Source organism: Toxorhynchites rutilus, chromosome 2, assembly GCF_029784135.1.
Source record: "Toxorhynchites rutilus septentrionalis strain SRP chromosome 2, ASM2978413v1, whole genome shotgun sequence".
In the NCBI taxonomy this organism is placed as follows: domain Eukaryota; kingdom Metazoa; phylum Arthropoda; class Insecta; order Diptera; family Culicidae; genus Toxorhynchites; species Toxorhynchites rutilus.
Genome location: NC_073745.1, coordinates 45,185,204 through 45,199,968, shown reverse-complemented (window position 1 = coordinate 45,199,968; position 14,765 = coordinate 45,185,204). Strand labels below are relative to the sequence as shown.

Here is a 14,765-nt window from a genome sequence, read left to right as displayed (position 1 = left end):
ATGTTTGTACATGTTTGTACATATTTGTACATGGTGTAGGTCCTTAAAAATCACCATGGTGGAATGGCAATACATGACGGTCAGGGATAGAGAAAAGGCCACCATATATTCTTTCTTCAAGATTAGGCCAAAAGGACTAGCCATCATTATATTGGAAGTTTCTTTATTCTAACAAACTAAGGAGAACTGAAACGCCCAATTGGTTGTAATAATACGATACATCGCATGCATTTCGGACAATCTGTTCAAGTAAAACAACACCAGCGCCAGATCTATTTTTGATATCTAAATTTATTTCATTTTCGTATTGCTTTTTCCACTTGTTTTCATTCAGTGTTCAGTTTCACAACGTTTTTCATGTTTCACAGTAACTAGCTTAGTTTTGACGTATTCTGTTCAAATATTTCCTTAACCTCTCGTACGGAGCCTAAAGCTCAGCCTTCGGCTCTCTCTATGTGTATCGTCTATCATCTCGTTCTTACAGAATCACATTGCCTACGCATTCATACCCGTCTTTCGCGTGCTTTCCCCTAGCTCCTAGAATCGCCTTGCGCCTCTCAGCTTACCACTATTGTTTACGTTTTTTTTTGGACTTGTCTACAACTTCTGGACAAAACATTGTTCTAATTTTCACCGGTGATTTTTTCTCAGATATTTTTTTTTTCACTACAGCTAATACATATTTGTTGTTGTTCGTCGCATTCGTAACGAAAGAGGAAACTCAACGCAAAACTATCATCGTATTTAAATTTCGGCTTAGCCAATGCTGTGCCAGGTTATCCTCTTCTATATGGTATCCACTCGCACAGGACCTATATCAAGTTGCGCTAATTTTATTTGTCCGTATTCATTCTATTGTGGCTTCCGGGAAAAGGGGTGGCTACTTTTCAGCTCGCTCTCCACCGTTCCTCCGCGACTCTATCTTTGCGTATAAGTGTATGTGTGGGTGTGAGTGAGTTTGGTTTTATTCCCCATTTGAATATAATTTAATTCTCATTGCTACTAGCCACTTTTAAAATTCAAATGAACATTTCTGTGAAGGCAAATAAAACCATGAAAAAATGAAACCGAGAAAGGTTTCAAATAATGTTTGGATTTGGAACATAAAAGCTGGAATTTTCATTCCGGCGGTCGGTTTCACGGATTGTTCGCTTCTGCTAGGTGGATTTTATTTTAGCGTTAGTACTTCTTGTTTAACTTTTTTTTTTACATTTTGATTCTTGTCCGGTGTGTGTATTTGTTTCGTCTTTTCATCTAATATTTCATCGCTTTTTATTGTGCTGTTAGCATTAGTCGTACTGGTGATAGAGTTGGAGGTTTCTTTTCTCTGCTGTGTGGCTCTAGAACTTTCTTTTTTTATGTTTCTCGTTTCTAAAATGTTCAGAATTGCGCAAAAATGCACTGGCTACTCGCTGTGAGACACTGCAAGAGGTAGGAAAACGAGCTGTCCCGAGATGAGGATCAATTTCGACTGAGGAGCTCGAAGGAGGAAACTAAACGACCGCTACAGAGCTCGACGGTGGATATTCGACCCTGCTAAAGTGATACTTCGACATTCTATTTCCCTAATACATTAGACTATTTGCAGTGCGACCGGTATTTGCAGTGGGAGGCCAAAATGGACACAATGTTTCTTTCGTTCCATCGGAGGCTTTCGAATTTTCTTTGTGTCGGGATTTGATTCAGGGCTTGATTCGCTTCCGACGAATGTATAGATGAATGCAAGATGTGAGGTGAAGTAGAGCGAGGCAAATAGTTGGACGTTCGAAGGTACAGGGACTAGATTCCTTCCTTTTGCTTGGACACGAAAAATCTATACAGTCTAAAACAAGGACAGACACGATTTGTTGTTTGCTTGCTATGCGCTACACGTTGCTGGTTTTTTCTAGGCAACGAAAATACATTACTTTTTGTTTCTGTGTTTTTTTTTTGTTTGCTTTTCCGCTTTTTTCCTATACAATAGTTCACTATAAACGTATTTACATCCACTTAATTCTCATTCATTTATTTAGTTTTAATTTACGATATCACATTTGCATACATTTCTTTTCCTCTTGAGTGTGTCTGCGCTTGTGTGAGAGAAAGTTTCTGTTTCTGTTTCTATTTCCATTCACGATTTTTCTTCCTATGGTAGAAAATATATAAAATAAACTTCATAGTTCTATTGGCTTTGCATTGCTCTGATTCAAATCTAGCCTAGCGCATGGTTTCCCACCCGTTTTTTCTTTTTCTCTCGGGGGTGGTTTTTTTATCATCAATCATTACGAGTTAACGCTTGTCCCCTAAATCTGATTTTTTTTCTTGTTTTCTACATACGAATATAGTTAGGTTCTGTGCTTTTGATAGTTTCTGGTTTACTTCTTGTTTTACGGCTGCTGAAATATATTGCCCATGTGTTTTCGATTAGCGGGGCGCCCTCTCGCTTCCCCATCCACCGGACTGTATGAGTCATGTGTTGTGCGGGCGCGCGGTTATGTGCGAGTTTTCACGGAGGGAAGGAAACTTGCTTTCGGTGTTATCTGAGAATGCCGTGATTCGATCGGAAAATGCGTGTCACAATAAACGTGATGAACGAAAACAAACTTGGGGGAATGCAAAAGTATGATTTATGGGAGGCAACATTCTTTATCATGATTGGAACTAGCGGGTGGAATTATTCACTATCGGAGTAAATGAGATATCTCAAATTTGGATATTCGGTTAGTTGAAGTTGTGATAGAATTTCAGGTTACCATTATACAATAACGAACTGTGAAAATTAGAAATGTAACCCGAATCAATGCTTCCGAATAATTGAACATGATAGAACAAACATATTATCCTGAGTCTTAATATTGTACGCAACCAAAGAATAAAATTGACAGGACTGTGAAACAAAATTCCACCCGCATAATTTGTATAGATAATTCTCCTATTTCCAAAGCAAGATAGTTGTTGTTATGCTTTTAAAAAGTGGACATGTCATCACGGAATTTGCTATGTGAAGTTTAGCATTGCCATATTCTGGACGTTTTCTAAGTTAAAGGTACATTTTTTTATATCTGTATTATAGTGACTTTCTACTCATTTGGCTGGTTCGTCACTTTTACTTCCATTTTTGGAAGAATGTCGAGAGTGAGAGGCATGTATGTTACCACTACGCCAGATCGCCTCCACTATAAAGGTACATTTAACTCATCAGTTATCATCAGCAGTGTTGCCACATTTTAATATGTACCAGAGGGGTTGAAAATCTCTGCCATCTGTACTTTTTCTTCCAAAAATCTGTACCATTCAAAAGCTTCGATATTCTTTTTAATTTCAAAGAAAAATAATTTCAAAGAGAAAAATCTTCCTTATTAACATGAAATAAATACTCATTTATTTACAACAAATACTACATTTGCAAATCACTCGTGTGTTTGATGATGCTTGTACATAGTTTTTCTAAAAACCAGAACTAAAAACCTAAAAACCAAACCAGATACTGCGGCGTAAAAGTCGTCATTAACCTCAATATTGCTTTGTTCAAATGTAATAAATTTCATACGTGGAGAAAATCTGTACCAATCAGTACTTTTTGGCGAGAATCTGTAATTTGTACCGTACAGAATCTGTACCAAACATAACGATGGTCAATGTTGCCACATGTACAGAATTATATGGAAAGGTACAGATTTTTGGGTTCAGATTCTGTAAGGTACAAATTACAGATTTTCGTCAAAAAGTACAGATTAGTACAGATTCTCGATTTTTTCGAGTGTGAAATTTATCTCTATTTTTTGTCAGTATTATGATTTGAAATCAATCATGACATTCACTTAAGAATAAATGTCATTATATATAAAAAAAATTCGTGATAAAAATTGCTCCGGTGGCGTTAATACGTAAGTATTTGTAGTATGTAAATTAAAGTTAATAAGTGAATATAACATTCTGTAGTAAATAAATGAGTATTTATTCATGGTTAATGATTTCACTCTACAATTAATATTTTCGATGGTACAGATTTTTTGAAGAAAAAGTGCAGATGAAAATGTGGCAACTCTGATTGTGGGTTATACAATGACAGAAAAGTAGGGTTGAGTTTCATAATATTCAAAGTAATGAAAATATGCGATAGTCCAATTATCAAGTTATAAATGATTAACATTAATAATTATCCATTCATATGGATCACGCATGACCCTTGGTCATCCGTGTAGAAAAAATATCTTCGATATCTATAAAAACGGATTTCTGTCTGTCTGATTCTTATGGACTCGGAAACTACTGAACCAATCGACATGGAAATTGGTATGTAGGGGTTTTTGAGGCCGGGGAAGGTTCTTATGACAGTTCGAGACCCCTCCCCCTTCTCTAAGGTGGGGCTGCCATACAAATGAAACATAAATTTCTGCATTACTCGAGAATTAAGCAAGCAAACGAAACCATATTTAGCATGCAAGGGGTTCGGGGTGCAATAAATGTTTCTATGGTGATTAGATATTCCTCCCCCCCCCCTCTAAAATTTCTGCGTAACTCGAAATGAATGTGATGGTTTAAGGGGGGGGGGGAAGGCTCTAGGGCTTGGGTAAATGTCTCTATGGTGGTGACATACCCCTTCCCTCCTCTCTAAGCGAAGGGCTGCCATACAAATGGAAAACATTCTACATAACTTATGAACTAAACAAACAAACGGAAACAAATTTTGCATATGGAGAATTTATGGGGCAATAATTGTTTATATGGTGGTTTGACAATCCTTTCCCCTCTCTAAAGGTAAGGGGGCTGCCATACAAATGAAACACAAATTCCAGAATAACTCGAGAACTAATCAAGCAAATGGAGCCAAATTGCGGTGTGAGAGTTTTTGGATACGAGAAATGTTTCTATGATGGTATGTCACCCCTCTCTCCTCTGAAATGGAGAAGGAGTCCAGTAAAAATAATACATAACACAATTACACAATTACACAAATACACAATTTCAACCAAACATGACGATTGGATATTTTCGAAGGAAAATGAGAAAATTGGGAAAATTCAAATTCGCCTATGTTCTACAATTACATAGTGACCAACGTTGTTAGTCCATTTGATGTTTGCGCTAACGAAATTGATTTTTTTTTTAAAGTGGAAATGGATTTCAATGTGATGAAACGCACTCATATATCTTCTTCTATCTATATAAAATGGGTCACCGAATGTGTTGATAATAACAAAACTCGAAAAAGGAATTGTCCGATTTTAGACTGTCTTTATTCTATCATATTTTCTGTATCAAACATTTTTTTTCCATGTAACGGAGATACATGTTATTTGCAAGTGGTTGAAAAATCTAGTAGTAGTAGAAGTACTAGGAAATTTATAGTAAAAGGTAATTTTAAAGGGTAGACTAGAAGATCAACCAATGAACAGTTCTGCGATTGGACCCATGAACGTGCACTCAGGAAGAAAACGTGATTGTTAGAAGGTATTGATAAGGCATCGTGCATGAATTACGTAACGCTAGAAATCCAGATTTTGAAGTACCGTTCCAAAGTTCCGATTTTTAAATGATCTAATTCCAAATCGCGGAAAATTACAAGCGTACAATATCGGGAACTTGACCTCTGATAAATTTGTTTTAGTTGATTCTAACTAACTTCAAAGAGTGTCCACAAGCCAAAGAAATATGGAAATGGTTCAGCCATGTTATACAGTCGCGGTTAGGATTAAATTTTCAAGATCCAAATAAATGAAAAAAAAACAAACGTAAAGCGACATTGTGGCTGACAGTAAGAGCAATTACTTGCTTTCAATTTAAGGGTAACAGAACCATCGATGTTCGTTTTTAAAAGAGAATTACGGGAATTGAGATGGAATAAAAAAATCACTTCGGTAATTTTTTGAAGATTTGTTGAACGTAATGGATCCAGACGAAAAATAGACAAGGAGAGTAGAAAATAGCTAATGTAGGTAAAGATAGGTTAAGTTAGGTTAAGATTGTTCTTGCAATATATGCAAGGATGTTTGTGTGTAAATGAAAGTATGAGTGATGTGTGAAAGGTAAGTTTGAATGGGAACTAACCCCGAGAAAGCCGCAGGTAAACGGCTCTCTTTAAATTGTAAGAATTAAGTTTGATAGAAAATGGAAAATGTAATTTTGTTAATGGATGCATTGTATATTTGAAACGGTAATTTGTAATAGAGAAAACTTTTGAAAAAAAAACCTGTGATAGAAAGCATAGTTAACTGACAACAAAGTGAATTCCACCAATGGGAGATAATTTGAAAAAATGATTGAACAATATAAATCATTTGCTTGAATACTTGGTGAATAAATGAATGTGTGATAGAAAATTAGAATTTTTCTGTGGAATAAACACATTCTTTAAATAAAAATTATGAATCAAAATCAACTTCTCCGTGTATAATATATATTCTATGTGGTGTATGTCTTCATAAATTTTCTGCAAGTGTAGACATATGCGGAATGTTCAAATAGTATCACAATTTTCGATCTTTTATGGCGTTATGTTGGTACTCATGTGTCTTACTAATGTCGACAAGTTCAGCCACCTTAAATATTCAGTTATTTTTTGACAGCTGCTTTGCTTGCTCGAGTTTTGGCTTGCCTTTGATGTTTGCCTATTTCAATTCGGTACTTCCATAGAAATCATTGGGCGTTGGTTTCCTAGCCACCATTAACCCATGATTCGTTATAAGCTTCTGGAGCAAATATGGGTCGACTCGGACATTGTCGAACAGCTCCTTAGCAATATGAATGCGGTGCGATGCGATGTTTTTAGTCGAAATTGTGTAATCTTGGTATAAATGTCGCGGCTACCCACCTCATTCCCAAATCGTGGGTAAAAACCAAATGGCACGAGCCAATCGATATGTTTAGGTCTTCAGCAACTTTCTCTGACGAAGATTCGACGATTGGTCAATACTATGATCTTCACTCCAACTGGTGCGCTTAATTGAATTTTTCACGCAAAAGTTGATTCAGATTCATTGCCAAATCAGAAAATTTTAACCTTAATAACATTTTTTTCTGTGGCGGATAGTGATGATTTGCATACCAAATTCTCTAAGAACACATTGATATGGTGTATATTACGGTTCTCTGGTCCGTGAATTATTGAATTGGCGACAATTGAGAGCACTCCCATTTTCCCATGCATTTGTTCTGTGCGTTTCCGTGCCGAGCAACTTATGCAGCAACGAGGCACATTCTCTTATACAACTACTAATCAGCAGCGTTTCCATTGTGTTTAAACTGGATTCTTCCAGTTTTTTTTCTCGATCCAGTCATCCAGTTGAATCCTAAAATCTTCCAGTTTTTTTTAAGGCAGTATTCTAGTCAAGAAATTTGAAAAAAAAATCAATTTTTTTCCTTCATATTTCTGTAAATTAGGTAGTCAAGAATATACACTAGAAAGGACTTATCGAAAATCCCAATCTTTACCGAGCTAGAGCCATTTTAGTAATGCGCTCTGAACTGGTACGGCCATAACAATAAAACTTCAAACGCGTTTTTCTCGAAATTAGTTTTTTCAAACTGGCGTACACTGGCGGACACGATCGGATCTACTGAACCGATTCATGTCGAATTTATATGAATACAATCTGTATGCATCTCTCTATCGTATCGAAACTCTTAAAAAATTATGTTTTTCAAATTTTAATATTTTTAAAAAATCAGGAAACGTAAGAAAAAACTTTTAAACCGCACTTTGTTTTTCAAACGGCCGCCATTTTGTCAAAAAATATGTTTTTGACTTGTCCGAGGTTCATGCGATAGCGGAATGTTTGCCGATTCATTTTCGTTTCAGATAACCAGAAGGGTTGGAATCGTGTACGCCATGGCACAACTTGTTTTTGGAACCCCCTCACTTCATCAGCTTGTAACTATTCTCGTTATGAATTTTTCTTCGTTAAATTTTTGTTAAATTATTGTTAAAAGATAGATGAACAAATAATGGTAAAATGAATAGTGCAAATACTCTTTGTTTTATTTTGACGGAGCTCGAAAAAACGACCGAAATTCATGTCTCTACACTAGAACACCCCCTTAATAATCGTCCAGTTTTATTCAGTTCTTTATGTGTGTGCTCCAGTTTAACCCATTTTATGTTGAATAAATTTTGAAAAATGCAGCCATTCCATTCCAAACCAAAAAGTGGTTCTCAAATTTTATGAAAATTTGTAGTTTTGTTCCTTATCGTTTATCGTTCCTTGATCCGTATTTTGTTCCATTAGGGTGCCGATTTTCATTTCAGGGTGATCCGAAAAATCAATTTGTTCCCCTTTTTTCCAAGGTTGACTTTGAGCTCATCAGAGGTCATAGATCCTCCAAATGTGCTCCCTTAACTTTCATTGTAAGCCAAGTAATCCTGCTCATGGTCACTCAAAGGACTTTTAGTTCTAAATAGCATTAATTTTTCGCTAAATATGAAGTCTCCTAAAGAACTAATCCATACTTTGTATAAAATACATATGCACCATAGTGTTTATTTTGCAAGTATACATGGTATGCATATTTTTCAAACATAGTTTCTCGAGCAGTAGGAAATACTTGAGAAGTCAAATACTAATGAATAGTACCAAAAACAAATGAGAGAAATAGCTCCTCAGTACCAACATTTGATAATTTCTTCGCAACTTCATCTAGAATTATAAAATGGAAAGATATAGAAAAAGAGCGAGAGAGAGAGAGAAAGAAAGGAGGAAAGAGGGAGGAGAACTGGTAGAGTTTAGAGTAGATAGAACATACTGGTAGAGAGAAAACCTGGACAGAACAGAAAGGGCTCTACAAGGAACAAGGCGTGATTATTGCGGCTAGAGAAATAAAGTATTCTTGTAGTTGAGTAAATTGAAAATATAGTCATTTTAATCTCTATATATTCAGCCATTCCATGCCAAACCGATATAGTGGTTCTCAGATTGTCGTGAAAACTGATAGTTTGTTCCTTATCGCAAAATATTAGACCCGCATTTTTTATTTTTTTCACTAGAGTATTCATTTCTATTTTAGGGTTGTCCGAAAAATCGACAGTTTTCCATTTCCAAAAAGATTTCTTTTTTAAATTTATAACTTATGATCTACTGGATCGATTTATCAAATTGAAGTCAGTGAGCTGGTCTTCTATGAAAACTCAAAAAGGAAAAAAGCGATAAACAACCAAAATATGCCCAACAGCGTAGGGTCCAACGTCAATCACGCACTACCTTCCCAATGAGCCAGAGAAATGCGATGACTTGTCGGGAATAGATTACCATTTTCCAAAAAGTCTGGGCGGTGAGTCTCTCCTTCCCATCGACGGCGATTTCAGGAAAACGAGCAACTACAACTGCACGAAAGCCATTAACTCTTTTGAGACTCACCGAAACATTCTATCAAAAATTTGTTCATGAAATTTCGTTGCTTTTATAAATACTATCAGAAATGATGAGAAAAGAATGCGTAGTCCTACGACCTAAGCGGTCGTCTTTTGGATACAACCCCTTATTTTTTTTATTGTTTTTTATTATTTCAACAGAAAAATATAACATTAAATGTTGTTGTAAAAATAGAGTGAATGTTATACTATGGACTCGACACATTATCGTGTAGTGTAGAAGAACCAACTTGTTTGTTTTGATTATTATATTCGGATCGAATTTGGCGGATTCTTGCCATCAAATATTTGATAACTTTGAGATAATATGATTATAGTATCCAGTATCAGCTCCAAGTGTTCGGAATTTTTAGGGGTTGATTTTAGATACACATTGTTCTTCAAGGCAGCACTTATTTCGTCTAAAAACCACTCTCTCTCTCTCTCTCTCTCTCTCTCTCTATATATATATATATATATATATATATATATATATATATATATATATATTGTCGAATTGATTCGTCAACATCCCGAGCACTGAATAATGTTGTATCTCGATTGACAATATAAATTGCATGTTTTTTTTTATTTCAAAAAACCTGTATTCCAAGGAATTTGTTAGGTAGTAAATCAAAAAGTTTAACATTCAGCCCAAATGTGAAGATATCAATAATATCGAGAGTGTATCGTTTGTGAAATATGTAGGTTACTATTCCCGCCCTGAATTCTTAGTGTGAACGTCAATTATCTGGGACTGAAAGTGAAAGCTATGAAAGGGAACCTTTGCCGACATTCGATAACCCGCCGTAAGCCGAAATTCCTGTCACGTACTCTCCTTAAGCTGTACTCTCACAAGACTAATTCCCATCATCTGCAATCGAGCCACTCTTCGATTGACTCGGATCCGCACAGCCCCGATTGCCCCCACCGATAAATTGTGAGGATATATCAAATCGAAACATTTCCCTTCCCCCGAAATAAACCATCAGAAAATAGCCCCATCCGTCGCTTCCCTTTTCTCCACTCTGGTACCAGAACAAATTATGTAGGTATTTTCGATACCCCCGGAAGCCAAAACAGAAATAAAAAAAAAAACGAATCACAAAGTGGGATGAGTTTCATGCTTTCCCCCCTTACATCACTTCCAGTGACACCGAACTCACACGGGCTGAAAAGTGCTGACACAGTTTCCTTCCTTCCATAAAACTTTTCTCATTTTCTTCATAAATTCGAGATGTTTCCTTTGTCGTGCAGTATTTTTTTTCTACTTTCTGTCTACTTTTTCGCTTTTGCAGTTACTGGTGAGGTTATGATTGTCTCTCGCTTTGGGTTGCTGGCGGAAAACATATTGGTTACAAGTTTTTCATATCTGTTTTCCGTCTCGTTATCATCCGTGAAAAATAGTGCCGCGTACGTGACACGAACTTTTCGTTCGATCGCCGCCGGTGGTGGAAGTGAGGGGGGCGAGTCCCGTAAAATATGCTACTTTTTCTAATGTTCTCTGCTAAAAAGTATTCCCCTCTCAAAACAGAACGCGATTAAAGTGGAAACCTGTGAGCGTCTCATCTCGTCGTGAAGAAACAGCGAAATAAAACCAGAAAACAAGATTTTAGATGCTATAAAAAAATTAGTTCACTATCTCATCTCGCTATTGACTAGAAGTGCGACTTTTCGTTCCGATTTAACGATTCTGTTTTTGACCGTCGGGACATAAAAGTGACCTCTGCTAAAATTTTGCACCCACCACAGCTCCCTCCAGGTCCGTTGCGTCTCGTACAAAACATTATTTACAAACAGCTTCCTTCTTCCCGGGATTCAGTTGACAATTACGGCTATTTACATAACACTCTAACGCCCAACTCGGCTCCACTGCTGTTGCTTATATAAAAGTATGTCCATTAGAGTTAATACATTGTGAGCTCTTTCAGTGCTTTCTGGCTCTCTTACCTATTGCTAGATCTGTTTTTCGTTTTTTTTCTCAGGGTTACGGACTCTTCACTGCATATCTTCTGTTTGTTTTTTTCTTACAAAAAAAAACTTAAACAGGAAAGTTTCGAATAAATTTGCCTCGTGTTAAAAATATGTTTTCTTTCCTTCTCACTTCTCACTGATCTATTTACAGGTTTTTTAACTCGTTCGTTTACGTCACCATCCCCGCTATCCGGCGCGGCCTGATTCTGCCCCGATGGGCTCTCCCCTCTTCTGAGAGCGCACTCAACAACAATAACAGGAAAACAAAACCTTCGCTGGAACTTTCGCTCTTCCCCTACCCTACACAAGTCCATTCGCAATTTGTTGCCTACTTATTGTTAAATGGTTCCAAACTCTCTCCCCATCCCGAATAGAGTATATATCCCATTCGAACGAAGAAAAACAGCGAAACTTAAAAAGGGTAGAAAAGTTGAAAACTTTACAAAAACATAACCGAAGAGGATGGCGTGGCCGTCCTGGCGCTGGCGCTGCCATCGGCCTACGCTATCCGGAACGAATTTAGGAAGATGATGAACAGCAGGTACGCCACCATCTGGGACTGGAGCCCGGCCAGCGAGGCGCCGCTCAGGCCCATCGATTCCGTGGCGGAGCTACGGGACACTTTACTCCGCGCCGCTCCCTCTATCACGTTGTTGTCGTCCAGTTCGTCGTCCTCCGTCAGCGGAACGTCCACGTTCGTTTCCGACTCGGTGACGTAGCGGTTGCGATTCTGGAAGTACACGTTCGCCACGTTTGGACTTCCGCCGGCGGTGATGCCGGCCGGCGGTCGCTTGAAGCTGCACGATTTGGTCAGCTTGTAGGACTTGGTGATGTTGGGAGCGAACCCGTCCAGATTCTCGGTGCCCTGGGGAGGTGGGAGAAAGAAAAAGGACTAGATTTAGTCATTTATGAATGATGTATTTTGACAACAATCAGTATGTTGACATTCTGCTTTAAATCTCTATATAAAGGGTTACATATTACACAGTTTTTACGAACAATAATGATTACTACGCATTGAACATTTTTTCAAACTATACATGAAAGGTGTCCTACATTAAACTGTATCACGGAAAAAAACGCTGTAGAAAATTACCCATTGGGTATTTTCTCTTAAAAATTCAGGTAGAAGAAGTTTAGAGTGTATTGTTTACACTGTATTTTTATCGCTATCAGTTTTTCGAAAACTGCAAAAATGGTGTCACCCGAAAAGCAACGTCGCGAATTGAATTTGCGCAAGCACCTGGAAAATCCTCAACTCTCTCATCGGGACATAGGAAAACAACTCGGAATGGTGTAGTCAATGGTTAGCCGTGTAATTAAATGGTACTGCGGAACTCTGAACATCGAACGGAAGTAGAAATGCGGTCAGAATGAACAGGATCTCAAACGTGATGTGAAAGTGTTTAAGTGGAATCCCAATGCATCGGTCAAGGATCTGGCCAAAAAGTGGAATCTGACCAAGTCTTCCGTTCAGAGAACCAAAAATTGGAAAGGACTGCATACGTACAAAGTGCAGAAGGCTTCAAATCATGATAAACGGCAAAACATGGTGGGAGGGTCACGGACGCGGAAACTGTACACCTAGATGCTGACGAAGCCTCATTGTCTCATCATGGATGATGAGGACTTCCGGCAGCATTTGGGGCTACTGTTCTTCACCGCCCAGCACAAGTTTGGTGTTCCGGAGGAAGTATGGAAGGCTTTGATGTTTAAAAGTTTGCCAATAAATGCATGATTTGGCAAACGGTCTGCTCATGTGGCAAACGGAGTGCGCAATTCGTGACCGGGACTGTAAACGGGCAGATCAACTTTAAGGAATGTCTACAGATGCGTCTGCTTCCTCTGTTGAAGCAACAAGATGGTCCTACGATCTTCTGGCTAGATTTAGTTTCGTGTCACTATTCAAAGGATGTCTTGGAGTGGTACGAAGTCAACGGGGTCGCATTCGCACTTGAGGACATGAACCAGCCGAACGGTCTATCCGATTTTGATGAAATAGTTTTCCCAGATTCTCCACTAAATTTCTTGTCATCGTACGTAGGTTTTTTTTTATATTTTGAAAAATAAAATTTTGGTGAATGTTCTTGTCTGGATTTTTTACGCAAAAACACAATTTTGACAAAAAAAATGTTGCCATTTCGTCAATATATTTAAAAAATCCTACGTGCGATGACAGGAAATATATCCAAGAATACGTAAAAATTATTGGTTGAAATCGGTCCACTAGAAGAACTTGTAGAACTCCCACCAGTTTACAAGGTTTTAGTTGCAAGGGTTCAATAAACCGGTTGCCGCTATTCAGGAGACAGTCCAATGGACACCAATATATTTTTTGTTTTTTAAGTAATATATACTTAATAAAACTGTGATATCGGATCAATCATAGTAATTTATTTTCTCGTTGACAAAATTCACGAAAATCACATACTTTTTATGAAGTTCATAGTGTACTACCCCCTTAAGTGTAAGGTGCGACCATAGGTTATGGTATTGAATTAGAATAACATAATTATGCAAAACACTTTCTAACTAACAATTTTTTTTTGAAAACTGTAAATCTCGACTTGTTATGCAATTTTTAGACGTTTGGCATCAAAAAAAATGTAAACTCCCGATTTCCGGTGATTTTTCGGTTTCCAAAAACTCAAATTTTAACGTCTGCGACACTAGTAAATGAAGTCCGATTGAGCTAATATTTTGCATTGGGTATATTATCGTGTAAATCAACATTTCGCAGCAAGTTCCGAATGAAAAAATGAGATAACTGTTTTTATTGGCACCCAAAATAATACTTTTCGTTACGTATTCCGAAAAAAAATCCCAGAGTACCGAAAAAAATTTAGTTGATCAGTCGATCACTGAAACGCTCAACCTATTTTCGAACAAAGGGCCTGGCCGGGTATGAAAGTAAAAAGTGCCCCCAAACCAAATTACCCGCTCTATGGCAAATATTTCATAGGGTACTGAATAAGAAATTTTGACCCCTATGAGGTTCAACATAAGTACTATGGTGATAAACGTACTTTTTAATGTTTTTCATGCCATTCTCTATAGCTTCGAGGTGAAAATTTGAAAAAAATACTTAAAGAGCATCTTACTATGGTGTATCAAGAAATATTATTAAAAAAAAACCATCAAAAATCATCATTTTGAAATATTGAATTTTTTTTAAATTTAGAGATTCACTGCTACTCTTATTCGTATTTAAATGTGTTTCGGTGTCTTTTCTAGATATTTGTGATTTTCTTCAGAATTTTAAAAGTGTTGCGCGATACAAAAAAAATTATTTATGAAATATTGATTTTTTTTCAGAATTTTGAGACTTAGTGCTGGTTTAATTTCTATTTAAACATGTTCGTATGTAATTTTTGATATTTGTTATTTTATTCTCAGAAAATTCTGAAAACTACGCCCCGCGAAAATATCCAATAATTTTTAAAAAATCTATTTTGTTCATTTTCTA

The 14,765-nt window shown here is 37.0% G+C and overlaps 1 protein-coding gene across 1 annotated transcript in view; it reads right to left on the bottom strand.

Moving 5' to 3' along the window:
• Nucleotides 1-290: 290 nt before the first annotated feature.
• Nucleotides 291-14,765, bottom strand: part of LOC129764237 (MOXD1 homolog 2-like) — a 461,156-nt gene continuing 446,681 nt past the window's right edge. Inside the window, exon 8 of the mRNA XM_055763120.1 lies at nt 291-12,164. Coding sequence (XP_055619095.1) covers nt 11,799-12,164 — 366 coding nt within the window. The 3' untranslated portion in view covers nt 291-11,798. The remainder of the gene's footprint in view (nt 12,165-14,765) is intronic.